Source organism: Caretta caretta, chromosome 3 (genome assembly GCF_965140235.1).
Source record: "Caretta caretta isolate rCarCar2 chromosome 3, rCarCar1.hap1, whole genome shotgun sequence".
NCBI classification, from domain to species: Eukaryota; Metazoa; Chordata; order Testudines; family Cheloniidae; genus Caretta; species Caretta caretta.
In genome coordinates, this window is record NC_134208.1 from 157,763,751 (window position 1) to 157,784,938 (window position 21,188).

Genomic DNA, 21,188 nt, shown 5'->3' on the forward strand with positions numbered 1-21,188 from the left:
TCCCTTTTATGGGCTGCTTCATGCCCACCCTAGCACAGCTGTCAGTTGCTCCTCTCAGTCTCAAAGTCTGACAAGCCACACCTGCCAGCCCTTTCCACCAGATCTAGCACCTCTGCTTGCCCAGAGAAAGTGTTTAACCCCATCCTGGTTGCCACAGCAATGGGTATTAGATTGTATGCTCTGGGACTCTGTCTCACTAAGTGTGTGAAGTGCTTAGCACAACTAATCAAGCATTATCTGTGAAATAAGACGGTGTCACTTGTACGTGGTTCCTTTCCCTGGTATAACCAAATTTTAAACTCTGTTTCATTGGTCACTTTAGTAGTGGAATCATAGCAACTACACTGTTGAAAATACATTGTGGCTGCCTCCATGTGATGCACAAAACCCTTAATACTTAATAGACAGGCCTCCTTTTTGTTTTTTGAGAAAGCAGTACCTGAGATGAGTGTGCTAGTAAATAAAATGCATTCAGCTCAACCTCTTCCTCCCACCTACATAACTACTGAGACACAACCAACTCTGCAGTGGAACATGTATTGCTGGCACAGAACAGCTGCCCACACAACGTTTTAGTGAGGAATAACTTATCCCACTGGAAACAACGGCAGGCTTGCAAGAGCGGCCAGGATGCAATTATGTGTACTGGCAATCTATTAAATCCCCTTCTTCTGGCTTCAGATCTGATCTCCTCTGTGGAATAGCTTCCCTGAGGAAAGTGCTGAAAGTCCCACTGCATGGGTCATTTAAAACTAGCCCAGACAGAGCACTCAGGCATATACTGCAGGGAACAATCCTGTCTTGGCAGGGGATGGGCTACATGTCCTAATGGGTCTTTCTAGCTCTGACTGCACTGTTGATACGTAAGCTGTGCAGTGAGAAAGCCATGCCAGAAATGCTGCTGAATGCTCCGGTTTTGTTAGCTAACAATCATGCAGTGAGAAATGCCCACTTGCCAAGCTGGGGTGGTGTTTGAACTGAAATTCCTAACAGTGTGGGGCAGAAGTTTGTGGGACTCCCATTGCCAGATGACTAAGTTCATTCGTATAAAAACCAGCTGTGTCATACTTCAGAGTGAAAAGGTATTGAAGAATCAACCGACATCAGTGACACTCGTTTGTCCAGATGCCACGGCGACTTCAGCAGCACTGTTGGACTGTGTTCCCCCATCCTGACAGCACCCAGCTGTCCAGTGTGCCAAATTTACCTCTGGGTTGGGCCAAAAGTTCTTCTGGTGCTACTGCTTCCTCCCATGACAATGCCTGGCTGTTACTTTTCATGCCAACTTCCACTACCTTCCACCTTGCCCCACACACAACTCCCCTCCCTCGTGACATGATTGCAAAAGAGGCACCCATGAAATACTACCATGGGCCAACAAGATAAATAACAGTTTAAGCTTTTGGCTTTCTCATCAGTGAGGTCAGAAGGGTCAGTTTTGCTTTCTGTTTATAGCCAGCTTTACTTTTGCTTTTTCAGATGTGTTGCTGTTTCAGCTGAGTTGAGTCCAGAACCCTGCAGGTGAATGTTTACTGGAAGAAAAACAAAAATCCTTTCTCACTGCAATCTAAACAACAAAAGAACATAGTTTTCTCCATATTGGGATTTGCACATTGTTTTTCTTTAGCAACCTACATTTGGGGCCCACATGGACAAAGTGCTGTATGCCAACAGAGTGAACATAAAAATATTTTCCAGAAGAGCCAAATAAGCACAGAAGGGACTAGATACTGGTTTCATTTCCACCTGTGTAAATGCAGAGGAACTCCATTGATGTCAACAGAGTTCTGGATTTACCACAGTGTAAGTGAGATCAGGTTCTGAACCATATATCCAGAGGTATCAATTTATCACAAGATTTTTTTCCCCTTCTTTTTACACAGATTTGTATGTGCCCAGCTGCCCAACCCAGTTCTCGAGAGCATCAGTGTGATCGATACTCCAGGGATCCTGTCAGGAGAGAAGCAAAGAATTAGCCGAGGTAAGGGCGAGTCCATCTTCTGGCGTGGAGACACAAATAGAGACCAATATTCAGAGTTTCTTTTCAAACAATAAGAACTCAAGAGTTAGGTAACCATAATGGGAGTCTTCAGAGTTGCCTCATGGTCATATTGATCTAATATTGGACTTAGTGTGCAGTATCCTATACGGTACCAGAAATGGTCTCAGAATGGGCTGTCAGCAGGGACTGAATTAATTGCATCTCACCCAAGCACATATGGGAGAACCAATACAAATGGAATAAGCATTGACCTGGAACCTAAGCTGAACTTTTCTGAGGTTCGAGAAGGTCTGGTCGCCTGGTAATTTCTCCACAATTATTTTTTTATTTTATTTAATTTTCTGCACTGCAGGTTCTGGTGGGCATTCAGCAGGAGTGCAGGCAGGAGTGACCTGACTCAAAGCAGAGAGTGGCAAGAGCGCAATGCAGTTTAGTGGTATTCAGGACTCCTTTGTGCTAACCCCAGCTCTGCCCCTTGCTGTGTGATCTTGCGGGAATCATTTAGGACAGAAATGTCAAAAGTGTCCACTCATTTTGGGTGTCTCCATTTTTGAGAGCCCAGCTTGAGACATGCAGATGTCTCATCTTAGGCACCCAAAAAGAGTGGATAGTCTTCAACGTTTTGGCCATAACATCTTAGAATCTGTTTTTTCATCTGTCAAGTGGGATTGGTGGCACTTGCATTTCCTCAGATTATGGTGATACAGCAGTTCATGTCTGCAGAGTGTCTTGATGACAGAAAGCGCTATGCAGGCGCTAGGATGAATAACCTAGTAAGCGATACCGACAACCTCAAACACAGGTCTGAAAAAATAAATGTTCGTGAAAGTCATGTTTTAATGCTTGCTCAATTAAATCTCAACGCAGGTCTTGTTAATCCCTCTCCCTCACCTTAATGCATGCCCTTCCCCTAATGTTTCTGATGCCCTGAATGCCTTTTCTGGTATTGCACTCGTCTCCATCCCATAAATAGGGCTCTTCGTGTACATTTCACTTTCTCTTGTCATTGAGTAACCAACTCTGCATTGACCAAGGTTTAATGCTTTTTGCTGACACCTGGTAGCAAGTTCTCAGTTAAAAAAAACAACAGAGGTATAAGATACACTGACAATATCCTGGAGCAAAATGGACCAGTGTTTGCTGCAATCTCTGCGGTAAATTTCCCCACTGCTTTTCTACGTGCCTCTGAGGGTGTGTCTACACTGCAGTCAGAGATGTGACTGCAGTATGTGCGAATATTTCCAAGCTAGCTTGAATAATGACAGCAATGAAACCATGACAGTGCAGGCTGTACAACCCCACCCAGAAGCCTGTGTATGTACTCGAGTAGCTAGCCCATGCTGCCCATGGTTACCGGCGCTAGCTAGGACACAGCTAGCATGGGTTACTCTGATTGCAGTGTAGACATATCCTGTGTCCTATCCCCCCATCTTAGCTATGGCAGGCAGCATACAAGGAGCTCTCTTGCTTGGAGCATTGTGTCAGTTGGTCACACAGTATCAGTTGGCGGATTACAGGCTGGAGGAGTGCTTCAGCACACAGGACCCAGTTCTTCCCTTTACTCTATTGAATCTAATGCAGTCAGATGGTGATGGATTGGGCCTGTGACTTGAAGTAAAAAAATCAAGGGTACAGCTCCAGTTGCATCTTGGATCACTAACAACCGCCTGCCACACAGTTTGTGTAAGGAAGAACGTGGCCATCTGCTGCTGTTTGAGCAGCTAATTGTCCCACATGCCAAAGCCCTTTCTACACTAAAATTGTAACCAAGTCAAGGGAAGCAATGACATCGTGGTTGTCCCCGACCACCACCCAATCAAAAGGTATGGTGTAGAAGAGATGTAATGTCCCCATAACTGAATTAAAATCCAGGACCGTCTGAGGCTTTAGCCTAATTATGGATACATGGCTGGGTTATGTCTACATTCATCTTGTAGCAGGCTGTACAATGACCTGGTTAGAGTTGTAGGGCCAGATCCTCCACTAGTGTAAATAAGTGTAGCTCTGTTGAAGTGAGCTGTAGCTCACGAAAGCTCATGCTCAAATAAATTGGTTAGTCTCTAAGGTGCCACAAGTACTCCTTTTCTTTTTGTGAATACAGACTAACACAGCTGTTACTCTGAAACCTGTTGAAGTCAATGGCATTATGGTGACTTGCACCACCAAAGGATCTGCTTTACAGCACAGAAAGGGTCTAAAGGGTCAGGGTGTGATGCATGAGGGAAGAGGCTGCCCACAGCTCTTCTCAAGGAAGCCATGTTTGAAAAGGGGAATTTTAACTCCCAACCATGATGGAAAAGAAGCAAGAAGAGGTGGGGAGGCTGGCCCCACCTGCCTGGCTAGCCAGTTGCTCTCATTGGCAAGCTGATGTCAGAGGCGGGTGGAGCAGCAGTGTGGTTTCTGGGAAGAGAATGGGAAAGTGCCAGGAATTGCTGATACAGCAAAATGCTTTCCCCGGTCCCACACCTTGCCAGCTTACTGAGATTTCACTTGGGCACCTAACTCAGACAAATGTCTGGCAGATGTTTCCCAATGGAGACCTTGAAGTGTCTTAGCTGAGACTGCGAAATAGCTAGGAGCAGGGAAGGAATGGCTTTTCTTCAGGGAGCTTGCGTGTAAGGACTATGAAGCCTTGCTTTCCTCCCCCCAGCGTACCTCCGGTGTAGTGTCCTGAAGGGACAGCTTCCACGGATCCCAATATTTGAAAACTATTTGAAGGGGAAAATAAGACTGATAACAGGGTGGTGAAATATGTAGGATGCAGCTGATTTATTTCTCCCCTTGAATGAACTAAACCAGCGATTTATTTTTTTTAAAAAAATCCTTAAAGCTAGGAGCTCTCCCAGCTAGCAACATCTTGCTGGCATCCATAGATCTCCTTCTCCCACTGATTTGGAGCGGGCATTATTGGAAAACGGAGACTAGAGCTATACTAGGAGAACTGGGCATGCTGTGTTGAAGCGGTTTAACCCACAGGGGCCTGGCATGTTTCCACTAGTCCTAGGAAAAGAAGCATAGTAATAATCTCTATCCCAATGGTCCAGGGAGTCTTGGGTGCCACAGGGACACACTGGTTCAAGGCAGAATCAGCACACTTTGGGGACTGCATGGCCCAGGGGACTGAGAGTGAGGTAGGGAGCCTCTCACTAATTTGAACCCAGCGAAGGGTCATGTGGACCAAAACTCACTGCTGTCTGCTAGGCTACTGAACAGCCACTGTCAAACAGGGGTGGGGGTGGTCACAGTCCATTTCCTGTAGGCAGGTGACCCCTCAGAACACCAGCACACATTAGCACTAACTGCCCCCTTGCTGGCAGTCTCAGTAGAGAGAGCCTGGAGACTAGACACCTCACCCACTCTTAGGGGTGGTCCCTCCCAAGCAGGGATGAGGCATGCAGGAGTGCAATATCACAGCCCACGTTGCAGCTGTGCTGTGAGTAAACAGAAAGCTCCAAGCCAATGCTCTTCCCGGGCACTAACGTTACCAGTGGTCACCCTGCCAAAAGAAAGTCCTGAGGGACCTTGAGGATTCTGGATGTCAGAACAGTCAGGCGCAGGACATGGAGGAGCTGAAGGCCCATGCTGTCTGTCAGTGCAAAGGTCCAGGGTGTCTAACTGTGTAGTAAGAACTCCATCGCTCGAGCAGAACAGGACCAGAGTCATAAGGCCGAGTGCCAGAGGGAAATTCCACAGAGGGGGGTAGATGGCTGTGAAATCAGGAAAGGCGCGAAACCTTGCTGCCTTCTTCCGCTCTTGGAGCATAACACGTTCCTTGCCTAGGGATCACTAGGGTCAATGCTGCTGTCCTTCAAGAGTGGAGCTAGCTCACTGGGAGGCAAAAGGAGGCTTGATTTAAGGTACCTGAGGGAAGTATTGCCTGGAAGCCACAGCACAGGGCATCCCTTCACTGCTCTGGACTCTCCTGGGCACGAGAAGAGTGGCCATTTATTCTCTCTTTCCCTTGTTGAGATGGGTGTCAGTGTCCACGTTTAAAGCATTTGTCACTATCTACCTCTGTCTCTCACTCCATTTCCTTCCCCTTTCTTTTATTTCCTCCAGCGCAAGAGGAGGGCTATAGCAGTCTGCGTAGATGCCCGTATGGAGGTATTCGTACCAAAGCAGCGGTCGCTTTGTAGTCTTGGCCGCTTTGATCATTTGATAATAATACTGAATGCTTCCTCTCTTCAAAGCATTGTTCAGATATTGCATAACTAATCCTCACCACGCTCCTGGGAGGGGAGGTTTATGCACACCTGTGAAATGGGAATAACTGTGACACAAGGGGGGAGAGCGCAGCTTGTGCCATGTCACACAAGGACTCGGTAACAGAGTAGGGACCAGGAGTCAGAGGCTTCTGCCTCCTTGCCCCTATGTGCAAATCACTAGGCCATGCTTCCTCTGTTTATTTTGCAGCGATGCCCTGCATGGAGCAGTAAACTGAACCACACTCCTAAATAAGCCAATAATCCTCTGATAACAATAATTCATCCTCTGCTATAGCAGGGCAGCACTGGAGGGCTAAGCATTGCACACTTTGCTAACCAATGATTGACAGCTTCACACTGGCCTAAAGATAGTCCTCGGCTAAGCAAATGGAATTCCACTGAATGCAGTGGGGTTCTGGCTGGGCTGTATTGGGCTCCTGGTTGAGGTAAGGTTTGAATAGACATCCAGAAACCTGAGTGCTTGTTTGAACTAAATCTTCTCCTAGTGAAAATCCTTCGAGCCAATCTGCTTTTCTTCCCCCACTAGCGGTTGAGTGTGAGAGCCTAGCCTGGAGATAAAGGATAAGAGTGGGAAAATGGCTTTAGGTTTCATTTCCAACACATGCATTTAGCCACGTCCATTTTTGCTGGCTCAAGTCCAGCCCAGGGATCTGCACAGCCAAGGAAATGTATATTCTAGCCCAGATGTCTCCCTTAGAAAGAATGAGCATCAGTGATGAGAAATGCAGGGCAAAGTCATTCTTTTGAGGAGCAAGTCTGTCCGTGAGAGTCATGCATTTTCATGGTACAGTGTAAAGTTGAAATCAGTAGTAATCTTATGTGACTACAGAACCCACCGATAGGTTCCGCCTGTAACGGCCGTGCTTGGAGCAGAAAGGAGAGCAGACAGAGGGCTTTTCACCTCCTATCCTGCATGAAAAATTAAGTTAAATGGATACTATCAACATGAAACTAATTTTACAAAAAGTTTCTTTACCAATATCAAGAACAGTGTGATACAGAGCTAACCAAAATTATTAAAAAGGGACAAATTTTAAACCTGTGCCGAGTCTTCGCCACAGATGCTGGTTGCTTACATTTTGCATTTCACTCAACTCACAGGAAGAAACGACATTGGCCAATTTCAGCTTCCTCGTTCTCATCCATCAGCACAACGCTGTTACAGTATTGCCAGCTCTTGTAATATTATCACAATATTTGGTGTTTTACCAAATGCCTCTGCTCCTGGAGTCACATGAAACTCAGATTTGCTTTTTTTTTAAAAAAAAGCAAGTTGTAACCATCCTGGTTGCAGAGAAAAGCTTGAAAATGGGACCTGAGCATAACACCAAAGGCTCAGAAACCAGAACCAATAAAAAGAACCCGAGATTTATTTCTAATGTTTCATAATTTTTAAGCCAGTCTCATGATTTTTTGTCACAGCCCTTACTCATGAATTTTGAATGCTCAGTGGTGGAAATGCTGCACTTGTGTTGTGTTTCCACCAACCGCAGAGAGGCAAATGTTGCGGTTTTGAAATAAAACAACATTTTAATTCCTAATAGGTTTCTGTAAGATATTTTATTTTTATAACGGTAGTGACTTCTCGATGTTTTCTAAGTGTCTCATTTATTAATCAGGCAATGGTCTATCATATTTATGAATCAGATTTTAAATCAATTCACATTATTTAAGCAGATCACTTTTTCTTTCAATGCAATGAATAATGATTGATGGTGAAGGTATTTCAAAGTTGCCAGTAGCTGTGGCTGGATGAGTGAAGGTTCTTACTGCAGATGGTCATTAAGGGCTAGATTTTTCCAAGGGCTCAGCACTCTGGGTTGGGGCCAGATTTTCAGAAGTCAATATTCATAAATGGGATGAGATTCTCAAAAGAGACCTGGCCACAAGTGTCACGATAGGAGCTGCTGGATGCTGAGCACTTTTGAAAATCTGGACCTTATTTCTGTGCCTAAATGGGAAATTAGCTTTTCTGAAAATCTGGTCCCAATTGTGGGTGCTGAGCACTTAAAAAATCTCACTTTGAGTTCTTTTCAGAATGTGGCTCCAAAGTACCAAGAAATGCTGAGTCTGGCTGATACAAACTATGAGATTTAACACTTAAAGAAAGTAGCAATTATATTGTGTAATAAAAAACAGCATGTTGCCAGGAATGTAGGTTCTGAGAAACGTGAGAACTGGTTCGTCTCCCCCAGGTTTTACACCCATCTGACTCAAATGCTGTTGCTGAAATTATTCTTGATTTACCCTGGTTTAAGCGAGAACAGAATCAGGCTCCTGGTCTCCTCTTAGCCTTGAAACCACTACAAAGCAGGAGATTTCTCTGTTCCATTCCAAATACTTGTTAATGTAAATGTTAGTATTGTAAAGTTGACATTAACACATCATTCCTAACTGAGAAAGCAGTGAGATTTGCACTGCAATGTAGTCACTTATACCTTTGCTTTGGAAACATTTACATATCCAAGATGTGTGAGAGGTTTCCACTAGCCAGTTTCTCTCTCTCTCTCCCTCTCTCTCTCTCACACACACACACACTCCACCCACTCACCATTTTTCATGCACTCTTAGTGCTTTAAATTGCTAGCTCCGTGTTCGATTATTTCCTTAAGCACAGGCAAGGGCGGAAGTATCATGATGAGCCCTGCTCTGGGAATGATGACATGTTATATTCATATAAGCCTTTTCATCCTGAAGAGTTCCTATGCACTTTACAAGTACATCCAGAGAGGGAGAGAGAAATATCTTTACCATCACTGAAATGCAGCCACCTCTGTGGAGGAACAGGGCAGCTGTTTAAAACAATAGTTTAGGACAAGATGTGAAGAAGAACATAGGATCCATCATGCCTCCTTCTGTTTTAATCTTCCCTTCCCTTTTGCCCTCCTGTTGCTGCTGCTCCCCCCAGCTCTAACTATACTCCTCACCCTATCTTCTCCCCATAAATCCACTTATCCTCACCTCGAGAGGCATCTACCCAAGCCTTGGCCCTCCTGCCCTCCTTCTCTCCTTCGCCCCCTCCCTTTCAGACTTCACCCCCATGCCTCCACTCTTTGTTCCAGCTGGAACAGGCACTCCACCTCAAAGACGATCACCACCATCCATGACCTCTTCAGCTTTCTCTCCCTCCCTCTCCTGGCTCCGGCTGAAACCTAGATTCCCATCTCCCTGCAGCTGCTGTCTCTACAGCCTTTTTGCACACTCCCTACCTTGATTCATGCACAAAGGGCCATGGCAAGGGCACAGGGCTCCTCCTCTTTCCACCTCTAGGCCCTTCCTCTTCCCCCTTCTCACTCATTCTTCTCTAAAGAACTCTCCATCCAACTCTTCTCCATTTGCCCCTCCATTGAGCCATCACTTATACCCACCTGACTCCCTGCCCACTTCTCCGATTCAGTCTCTTGCCTCTCCTTCCGCTGCCCAGTTTCCTGCCCTCAACCCTGGTGATTTCGGCTCCCAGGTTGATGTCCTGTCTAATCCATTAGATCCTGCCTCCTCACCACCTCATTTGATTTCAAACCCTAGATCAACTCTCTGACCAAAGTGGCTACTCACTTAATCTTCTCACTAAACTCAGATCTCTTAGTGTGGCTGCTCCCTCTCCTGGCCATCATCTCTGCTCCTTCAACATTACTCATGTGCCCCTCTGTGACGCTGCAGCCCACTAACTGTGAAGCCTTGGGCAAGTCACTTAAGCTTTCTGTGCCTCCGTGTCCACATCTGTAAACTGGGCGTGATAAAATGTCTCTCCCTCCCCGGGGTGTTCTGAGACTCAGTTCATTAATGTTTGGAAACACATTGAGATCCTTGCTTTAGAGGTGTCAAATATTATTATTATTTAGGACTGATCCCTCCTACCTGGTGACATCTGATAAGATCTCAGGCTGAGGGGGATGCAATGAAGGGATTACTCCAAAGTAGGCTGCTGGAAACAGGCTTATGTTGGCTGGTAGGAACTCATTTGGCGTTTGCATGGGCAGTGCAAGTACAGAATGCAAAACGGCCTAAAATAGTGCTGAAGACTGACCTACAGAGTAATTCCAGGTGCTCCCCAAAGTTGAGATACTGTTGCACAAGTTGAGCCTATTAGTATTCAAGTTATGGTACGCCTCACTGGTTTGTAGCTCAGTGTAGGATGCCCTTAGGGTATCCAGGAGGAGCGTTTTTTGACTCAGACCCAATCTCTCCATCAGTGGAAGATGCAATCTCACTTCCTTAGGGTTTTCTTTGGTATAAATTCAGTGGCCAGGTTCAAATTTGCAGGCAACGCCAAAATCTGAGGTGGGGGGGTGGAAGTCACTGGCGGACGGAGCCAAACTGTGCAGGAAGCTGCACCGTTTAGCACCGTGGAGGTTGCTGGCTACAAATGGCTTGTCTATTTTATCTCCTCTTGATCTTATTTCCCCAAAGCTCTAAGTGCTACAGAGAATGCGTGGAGCTTGGGCTGGGCACAGAGGTGTTCACAAGAGGACCTGTATCTCTTTACATTTAGTCCGCCCTATGAAAAATCCCCCCATCAGACTTGCCGATTTGACATGCTTGTAGGCCCTGGAGCTGGGATAAATCCGTTGACTGCCTCTCAAGCTGGCAGAAGGAAACCTGTCCCATGAAGAAACATCTGATGGAAGCAAATAGTTTTCCTGTTTATCTTGTCTGCTTCCCCTTCCACTTTTGGGACTAATTTTCCATTCATGCCCGAGTCTTAAGTAGCACCAAGGGAAGGTGATTTCAGAGCGAGAGTAAATGCTGGGGCAGGGCATCTGCTTATATCTCTTGCTGTGTTTTGCCAGTGAAGTTCCAGCAATCAGCACCGTGAGACTCATTAACTCAAGCAGGCCATGGAAAGCCCAAAGGAATTACATTCTACTCAGATGTGTTGCATTGCATTTGACACTGGAAGGAATTTATGAGCACAGCTCCTATTTGTGCCAAGCAGAGTGATAAATAGCCTTCTCGCATGCACCACTGCTGCATTCCAGTCCTCCCTGTAGTCATTTGCACTGACAGGCACAGCTAGATTCAGAAGGAAAACAGGTGCAGGTGGGGGAGATTTTTTAACAAAAGAGTTTAGAGAGGGGTGGGAATTCCTGCACTCTTCAGCACAGGACGATCTGCGAAAAGGAAAAGGGGAGATGGGTATGGAACCAAGGCTGACTGCGGAAATGACTGAGTTTATGCTACAGCTACTCCCTTCATTTGGATCCTGACAAGGTCACATGAATTCTATGGAAGGCGAGCCCTATTGAGGTGCTGTTTCAGCTAGCCAAGTGCCTGGGGAAATCGCTGACCAGATGAGCACTTCGATTTTTTTTTTCCCAAACATATAACAGAGTATGGGTTATTAACTCTCAGATACTTAGCCACCCAGATACCAAGGTGATGGGCTTGGTATGAAATCTAGGCCCAAGTCTTAAACAAAGGCCTGCCTAAAGATAGGATCCTAAAAGGTGCCTGCATAAAAAGTCTTATTTTCAAAGGACTTTTCAAAAGTGCTCAGCCCAGCAGCTCCCACTGACTTCACCGAGAACTAGGGGTGCTCAGCACTCAAAAATCAGGCCAATTACTTTTGTGCCTAAATACTGACTTAACATCCTAACTTGAAGCACATATGTTTTTATACAAAATATGGGCCTAGATGGATACATAGGGCCTAATTCTGCTGTCACTTACCCATTTTACCCCAGTCTAACTCCAGCAACATTGTAGTTACTCCTGATGTACACCTGCATGAGATCAGAATCAGGCCCTATGTCCTGGCCAAATTCCAAGTCGAGTAATTGTATTCTAACTCCTCCAGAATTCCCATGGCTGTTTCAATTGGATATGGTATTTCTCTTTGCCTGTTGTCCTAAACTGTTGTGCTAAGTACCACCCCAGACGTGGCTGCATTTCAGCGGTGGATGAAGTGATCCATGTTCAGTACATATATGGTACTTTAGTAAAATGGTATAAAGCTTTTGGGAGGCCACCTGAAAAGACTGCATAAAAGTAAGATCTTTACATTTTCTGTCTGACTTTTTCTTTGATAAAGTGGAGAACCCCCCTTTCTCTAGAATGCACATACACCTCTGTTAAGTAATTCATCAGCTAGTTCAATGAGATCTGCTGATGAAAAGTGCTCTCTAAGAGCAAGGTATTATAATTGCTGTGGCTTCCTCCACTGTATCCTACTCATTTACTGGTTGGAAAATCGAGGCCCACAGATTAGGGCTGAAATACTGGCCCTGTTAAAGTCAATGGGAGTTTTGCCATGCATTTCAGTAGACCCAAGATGTCACCCTTGGTGACTTGCCACACACGTCGGTGGCACAGCCAGGAACAGAGCCCTGGAGTCCTGTCTTCTAAGTACAAGGGCACGCTGCCTCCCTCAAGGTATTGCAAAAGACGAGCTGATACATTCTCCTACATTTATTAAAGGGAGTTGAACGGGAGTTTAAAAATGATTTGGCTGAAAATAGCAACTGCTGCACCCTAACCTCTTTGAACCCAGCAGAAGGGAAGCTGCATGGTACGGTCGTGGTGGGAAGAGCAGCTCTGTTGGCTAGAGGAGTGTAGCAGTTGGAGCTCCTCAGCTAGCCAATACGCTGAGCAGTGCAAAAGGTGATGTCAGGGGCGTGTGGGTAGGACGCTGGCCTGTCATATTGTATGCTGGGCTCAGCAGGGTTTCAAAGAGAACCGAAAAATCTCATGTGGCCAGAGGGGAAAATAAAAATCTATGTTTTCCATATCCATGTTTCACAAACTGTCTGATTTAGAGACACAGCCAAACCTAACGCCTCGGTCTGACTATCCTGCACTCTAGTGCATCCTGAGCAGCCGATTCAAAAGCTTGCATCTCTGGGATTATCAACAATGCTGCCTTTAAAAGTGAAGTAAAATGTAAATTATATGTCTTTTGTGGCTGACCTATGTGGTGAGATGATCTCTCTCATGTAAAACATGGTTGGTGTCAATTTTTTAAACATAATGGGCCAAAGATAGCCCCATAAAACTAGATAAGACCTGAAAATAGACTATTTGAGAACTTTACATTAGAGTTTGATTTAAGGCTATTTATATATTTGTGTATTTTGACACGGGATCTTGACAGTTTTGTTTTACTAGTTAGAAAGCTTTAACTTTTTGAATCTCAACAACTACTATCATTAAATAATTATTGTCTTATACCCTCCGATCATTTCCTGCAACTGTGAACAGGGATAAAAATAAAAAAAAAAAATTTAAAAGTAAAATCCATATTATCCCTCAAAATTATATAAAAAAAAATACAAACTAAATTCTGCCAAGGCTAAATATTGTTAATTAGGAGAACAAAATACACTCAGAGCAGCCAGGGTACAGGTTATAAATCTCCAGAACCCTGCAGCCTTCGTGGGTTACCTTGATGAAAAGTAATTAAGAGGCTAGACTTTCCTGTCATGTGGCTGTGTGCAGGGATATACCAGTTTGCATTCTGAACATGGCAGTTTCTTGTGTGTGTGACTTATAAGACTTGTCTGGGTGCTCCCCGATAGCCGGTCCAGAGGAGAAGACTATTGTCTGTAAAAGAAACTGTGCATGTCACAGGCGAAATAGTGTTGGTAAGAATGAGGTGTGGGAAGAACACATGTTGGGGTCAGGGATATGGTGGAGGGGAAAGTGATGTCTCCAGTGCCTTTCTTATCTGGTTCCCACAGAGCTCTGCACAACCTGCAGCATGTTGCCTATTCTTTTTCAGCCTGTCAATGAATATAGCATCGCATTGCCTCTCTCGTCGCCCATGTGTCTCTCTGCTCTTCCTCCTCTCCCATTAGGTTATGACTTTGCAGCCGTGTTGGAGTGGTTTGCAGAGCGGGTCGACCGCATCATTCTCCTCTTCGATGCCCACAAGCTGGACATCTCAGACGAGTTCTCGGACGTCATCAAGGCGCTGAAGAACCACGAGGACAAGATGAGGGTGGTGCTCAACAAGGCTGACCAAATCGAGACCCAGCAGCTGATGCGCGTATATGGCGCCCTCATGTGGTCCCTGGGAAAGATCGTCAACACGCCCGAGGTGATCAGGGTCTATATCGGCTCCTTCTGGTCCCATCCACTGCTGATCCCTGACAACCGCAAGCTGTTTGAGGCCGAGGAACAGGACCTGTTCAGGGATATTCAAAGCCTGCCCCGCAATGCAGCCCTGCGGAAGCTGAATGATCTCATCAAGCGGGCACGGCTGGCCAAGGTGGGTCCTGCCAGAGAAATTCAGCCTTGTAGAGTTTACGGTGGGGAGGATGGAGGAGAGGTCTTGGCTATTTCAGCTCACTGGTTCATAGCCATTGTCCATCATGTTGCACTGGGGTGGCGGGGAGGGAGAGGGGAAGGAGCACTGTGTATATTTGCTAGCTGGAAGGATGCTTTGTCCTGAAGGGAGGTGTAAAATGAAACAAAACAATTCCCTGTGACAGATGACGTACAAACACATCTCCCAGCATGCACAATGTTCTTGTATCAGACCAATCAGGACACACAATTGAGAATGGTATGTGTTGTGCAGTAGCGATAACCAGCAAGAGCAGGCAGGGAGAAAGAGCTAAGTGAAGGGGAAGGGAGAGAGGATAGGGTTTACTCCAAAGCTTGGATGCATGAGTACCATCTGCTGAAGATAATGTTCAGCTGTACCCATTAATGCTGTTCTTGGTCTTCTTTCCCATCTCTTTTTTTATGCCCATCAGGTTCATGCCTACATCATTAGCTCCCTGAAGAAGGAAATGCCATCAGTGTTTGGTAAAGACAATAAGAAGAAGGAGCTTGTGAACAATTTGGGGGAGATTTATAGCCGGATCGAACGGGAGCATCAGATCTCACCAGGAGACTTCCCGAATCTCAGAAAGATGCAGGTAAGCACTGGAATAACCAGGCCAGAGCATTGACCAAGGCAAGAGCACTATAGCAGTTGTAGGGAGTCGGTCAGAAGCAATGCTGAACTGATGCTGTTACAAGTGTGTCACGACTTTTGTAAGGCAGAAATGAAACCTGCCTTATGTCCAGGCTATATTTAGACATACATATTTCAACAATAGCAGGTTAACGCCCTCGCAAGAGGGAAGATTCCTTCACTTGAGTCTATGGCACAAACAACTCTTACAGTGAGTTACTTAGCTCCTTCTATCTTATTTCAGACCTTGGGCTTACAGCTTTCAGGACCAGCCTAGCCTCACAAATACTACTAATGTAATATTTATAGTATTCTGTATTCAAATAGGGGCTTTTTTTTTTTTTTTTTTGCTCTCTTCTCCCTTGCTTGTTTGTTTCTAGCAAAGAAAGATTCCTGCAGAGAAAGAGGATGTGACAATTAAAGTATCCCTCTCTGTTTGTAAATGGACAAGCAGGTTTTCTGTGCTACACATTTGGGGCCTGAGCCAGCGGCCGTGTAAGTCAATGGGAGCCATTCCAGTGACTTCAGTGAGTGCTGAATCAGGACCTCGTGTAGTGTATGCTAACCATGCTGGAGATGTTCAAACCATTGGCTGGCTTCAATCCAGGCTGCAGCCTGTTTCCAGTGGTTGCATTGTGAAGATTCGCAAAAAGAAAAGGAGTACTTGTGGCACCTTAGAGACTTTGAGCATAAGCTTGCATCCGATGAAGTGAGTTGTAGCTCGTGGAAAGCTTATGCTCAAATAAATTGGTTAGTCTCTAAGGTGCCACAAGTCCTCCTGTTCTTTTTGCGAATACAGAGTAACACGGCTGCTACTCTGAAACCTGCCATTGTGAAGATTATTACCACATCTTTATGGAGCAGATGGAATCTGCTGTTCATTTAAAGAGAAGGAAAATACTCGCAAGTCCTTGAGAGCCAGCTGGAGGATCTAGTTGATTAGTTGTTAAGATGTGAATTTTATACCACTGTTAGGAGTAAATGGATGCTGTTTAAGAAAGAAGTAGAGGCTGAAGGATAAAGATGTAGGTCACTTGGCTTCTCTCAGTAGGGGATGAACTAGTAACACTTGCTCTAAGCACTTTGACTTAGCTGTGAAAAGTGGGGCCAGTAGAGTTTGTCACATCAGATAAGTTCCAGGCCAGTCCACAGGTGTAGAAAGTGACTGGCATCTGATGTTTCAGAGGAAAACAGTTTGCGCAATGCTGCGCTTAAGGGGGAAAATTCCCCTCCTTATTCTCATGGGCAATCATGAGCAACCTGAAGTACAAAGGGTAGAATGAAATTATAGCTCATGCCAGGCACTCCCTCAGTTTGCTCCATAAGATAGTGGAGAGGGGAGCTCGTGCATTTTTAAAGGAAGGTTTACTCCTGAAATGTCGCAGTTGCTTCTAAAACTGTTCGGACGTAGATTGAACCGTGCCTCTCTTTAGTGTAATATGAGATAGCACATTCCCATGTAATACTAGGGTTGTATGTTCCCACACAGTAATATGGAGCAGTATGTTCCGTAATACATGCCATAAAGTATTGGCCTCTTTCTGAGGTCTTGAAATTGTGGTTCATGATGGCAAAAATCAAAGCCATATAAATAATTCTTTTGCCCCAGCGGTGGCCTCCCTCCTCTGTGGAGCATGGGTGTGGGAGCTCTGCCGTGCAGAGCATTGGCGAGACCAGCTGGGGTGTAGCAAGCCATGCAGAAGTGCTCTGAGACGCAGAAGCAGATGTGGGCTGAATGGGTCAAGGAGTCATGGCTTTCGGGGAGGGTGCCCTGCATGGTACTACTTGTGCCTCCTTCTGGCAAGAAGGTTCTATTCCTGGTCCTTGGTTAAGTCTCTGATCCTATCTGCACCCTGTCTCTCCCCATCTATAAAACGGGGATAAGAATCTTTACCAAGGGTTAAAGTTGATTGAATCAGGAGTGAGAGCTTTTGCCACACCAGCCAGGAAGGAAGGGGTCCGTCTACCTTCTGCACTTTTAGCTGTACCGGCCAAGGGGACAAGAGAGCTCTCCCTTTGCTTTTAGCAGAGCGGGGGAGCTGTGCTCTCCCCTGGTCCCCCTTACTCGAGTCCCTGATCTTTACCCACCCCCCTTTATGAAAGTGCTTTGGGATCTGTGGCAGAAAAGAGGCGTACTGAGCGCGGCTAAGTCTCACTAATGCTTGCAGCTTAACCTCTCTTTGTCGTTGTCCTGCTTTAAGGATCAGCTGCAGGGTCAAGATTTCAGCAAATTCCAGCCACTGAAGAGTAAACTGCTGGAGACAGTGGAAGACATGCTGGCCAATGACATTGCACAGCTCATGGTGCTGGTACGCCAGGAAGAATCCCAAAAGCCCATGCAGATGGTGAAGGGAGGTGCCTTTGAGGGCACCCTGCATGGCCCATTTGGACATGGCTATGGTGAAGGAGCGGGAGAAGGAATCGACGATGCAGAGTGGGTGGTGGCCAGGGACAAGCCCATGTACGATGAGATCTTTTACACACTGTCACCCGTCGATGGTAAAATAACTGGGGCCAACGCCAAGAGGGAGATGGTGAGATCCAAGCTGCCCAACACCGTGCTGGGCAAGATATGGAAACTGGCTGACATCGACAAGGATGGAATGCTGGATGATGAGGAATTTGCCTTGGCTAATCATCTCATTAAGGTCAAGTTGGAAGGTCATGAGCTCCCAAATGAACTTCCTTCCCATCTCCTCCCTCCATCCAAGAGGAAACTGACAGAGTGAAAGGAAGGTCACTGGAGAGACACAGGGGAGGAGGGAGAAAGAGAGAAGACACAGAGACACGTTAACTTAAATTATACCTTTAGATGTGAGGTCGCCTTTGGATTTATAACAATTTTAATGTACAAAGGAAAACCTAAAGCAAAACAAAAAAGCCTAGCCCTTTTTCATAATAACATGCAACTAACTCTCCCTATGTAATGTCTTTGCTTCCTAATGTGTAGTCTGTAAAGATGAAGAGAAAGGAAAGGCTTAGAAGCAGTAGCAGAAGCTGACAGAAGAGGGTGGAGGGAAGAATCAAGTAGGTTGTGTCTTCTGGAGTTGGATTAGGCGCGAGTTATCTGAGGATAATCTCCAGAGTCATTCCTCAACTTCATCCACGCTGTTTAGTTGGGTTCAGATGCAGCCTGAGATTTGTGAAATTCCTGATGGGAAAGGAGAAGCGACAAAAAAAATCCCTGAGCTGCAGATCAAAGTAAAAGAGCACATCACAGTTAGTGATGAGCCCCCACAGAAACCCCAGATAAAAGCCCTCATGGACAGGGTCTATAGAGGTGTCTGCAATCTGGATCCAGATCTAGTTATGAATTTTCCAAGTGGCCCCTGTCATTCGAGTGGGCTCAGCCAAAACAGCAGATCTGAACACACCCAAACTTCAGTGCTTTTGAAATCTGGATCTGAATTTGGCAGCTTGAATTCCTCTAACCACAGCAGGTCAGATCCAATGAGCTACTGAGCACCTGTATCTCCCCTTGACACCAGTGGGAGATTCCCACTCAGTACATGGCCAAGAAAATGATAATACAACCCACAGGAAAACAAAGAGAAGGAGGGGATGAAGGCATGGAAATAGTTGAATGTTTAGAGGCAGAGATCAGATGGTTTAGAGGGGAGGAATTTCCCCCACTTCATCATCCTCAAATAATCCACTGAATGTGTCATATGGAACTGCTCAGTGTTTTCCCCTTCTGAAAGCTTTCTGGACAATGGATGGTATTTATCATTCCTAGAAAGTTATATGTTTCCCTGTTATCACAGAAATGTGTACAATGCAAACTGCAAACTCATGTTCTTATCTTATAAAAAAAAAATCCAACACTGTCAGATGAATCATCTATTATCAAGAGTACAGAGGCACCATGTAGTAGTAGGAAGGGCTTGCTGTATTTTCTGTGTCCTTGTGAGCAATAGCCTGGATACCGGTAATGAGTCCTTGCTTAGCCCTCAGACAATTACTCTTTATTCCATCCAAAACTTCCATCCTGAGCCAAGAAATGTTCAACTCTTCCTTTTATTCACTATGAAATTTCTGATTTCCTGGGATTTTACTTTGGTAATAATCCCTCCATTTTAGATTCATTTTCCCCTTCACCCCTTTTACTTTTTTCATTTGAGACGGGTTGTGGTTCCACCTCCTGTTGTCACTTGATATATGCTGAGCTCCTACTGTGATGAAAAAACCAAGACAAGTATAACTTATTTTATATCTGTGTTGATATTATATAGAGAAATATATTCTATGTATGTAGGATGTGCTTACTGCAGTGCATTTATCTTTTAAAAATTAATGCATTAACCTTTTTGTACCCTGGTCCTAAAACATTATTAAAAAAGTTAAAAAAAAAAAAAAAGAAGTCAGGACTGTTTCTTTCTCATCTCCCTTATATAGTGGAATAAAATATTGGTGGTTTCTTAAAGAGACCCCTGTTCCTGCCTAGAGGCTACAATAGACGCAAACCATCCCTGGTACAATCTGTATTGCCTGTGTACAGAACAACCTTATTGGGCTTGTGGTGGCTCATGACTGGTTAATATCTGCATTAAAATTTCCTGCTACTTTCTGGGAATCTTAATTATAATCACCGGTGTAGCTTCACTGGAGCCAGTGAAATTGCACCCAAGATTAATTGAGCTCAGTATATGGGAAGGGTAAAATAAGCTCATTTCTGCTCAGCTCAGTTGAGGTTTTGCCACTACCTTCAGTAGCAGCAGGAAGGTTCCCAAGTAATTTCTTTCCTGCCAGCCCTGGAAGGAGAAGGCGCCAAAGCTTCACTGGGACCTGAAATGCACCAAACCACGTAGTCCCACAGCCCCTCACATGGTCTTCTGAGCTTGCGTTAATCGACCCCTGCGAGATGGGGTACTTCATTTGAGTGACCTTTATTCCAGGGAATAACACAGTGAGGGCCCAGCTGAGTGCCGGTGTAATGCTGGTAGCACGTGTAGAAAGTGGGCGTAAGCGGTAACGCAGCACAGGCTGAGCATTTGGTGAGTATATCGAAGGCTGCCCCGACACTAGGAGCGAGGGTAATTCCCAGCGCGTGTGTATGTGTGGTCGCACTAGCTTGATGAGAGCGAGCAGGAGCACAAAGAGCAGTGTAGCCACGGGACCGCAGGCGGCAGCAGCAGAGCTTAGCCAAGCCACTTACAAACCCGCCTGAGTCCTGTCTGTGTGTACGTGGCCCAGCAAGCCGGTGCCCCTGCTGCCGTTTGTACACCAGCTACCCCTCTGGAGAACGCGAGCTGGGGATCACTCCCTCAGCTCACAGTGTAGATAGATATAGCCTTTGGGGGTGTAGACGGAACAGCAAAGGAGGCTGCGTCTGCTTTCCCACTCCATTATCAGGGTCCGCTCTTTTGCCAGGAATGCCTGTTTTTCCAGCTAACTTGCACTGCAATTCACGTGTCTGCTGCATGTTGCTAGATTCCTCCAAGGAAGTTGCATTCACTTAACTCCAAACCCTGAGTTTCTGGTAGATTTCAACGGGGGCTGGGGCTGGCTGGGAAAGTGAGGGAAGCACCTTGTGTCACTCCTTAATGACATTCCCACCTCCAGTCTGGGGACTGACTCTAGAGGGGATCTCTAATCTGGAAGGGCTTGTGGTGAAGTTGTGACACGATTGCTTTAGCAGCAAAATCCCAGTTCCCAATATCAAAAAGCTGAGTGTCTATCAACCTTTCTTCCAGGATAAAGTTTCACTGGCAGGAGTATTGAGGTTAGCCATAAATTTCACTCTAGTGGGGATTGGGAGGGCTCCAGAGATACAAAGCCTTACAGATCCAGCCCTGTACTGACTGAAACATCATTAGCACCTTCAGTTGCTGAGTGGTTTCAGTCCACATTACAAAAACCCTCACACCATGTTTGGCCGCTTGATCTTAGTGGCCTCAGAAAAAGAGGCCAAGGATTGAACAGGCTGGCAGCACAGACAGATTTTGTTCCCAATTGAGGACAAGTCAGCAGAGTGGCATGTGGCATGGCTGCTGCCCGTCCTGTATCCACACTGTATGGATATACAGAGGACTTCAGTCTCCATGATAGCCAATCTGGTAGC

The 21,188-nt window shown here is 45.6% G+C and overlaps 1 protein-coding gene across 2 annotated transcripts in view; it reads left to right on the plus strand.

The window, feature by feature from the left end:
- The window catches only part of EHD3 (EH domain containing 3), a 31,645-nt gene extending 13,067 nt beyond the window's left edge, over positions 1-18,578 (plus strand). For both annotated transcript variants that reach the window (XM_048843387.2, XM_048843386.2), the window contains 4 exons: positions 1,884-1,981; positions 14,022-14,434; positions 14,925-15,089; positions 17,329-18,578. In XM_048843387.2, coding sequence (XP_048699344.1) covers positions 1,884-1,981; positions 14,022-14,434; positions 14,925-15,089; positions 17,329-17,856 — 1,204 coding nt within the window. In that variant the 3' untranslated portion in view covers positions 17,857-18,578. The remainder of the gene's footprint in view (positions 1-1,883; positions 1,982-14,021; positions 14,435-14,924; positions 15,090-17,328) is intronic.
- The last annotated feature ends 2,610 nt before the right edge of the window (positions 18,579-21,188 follow it).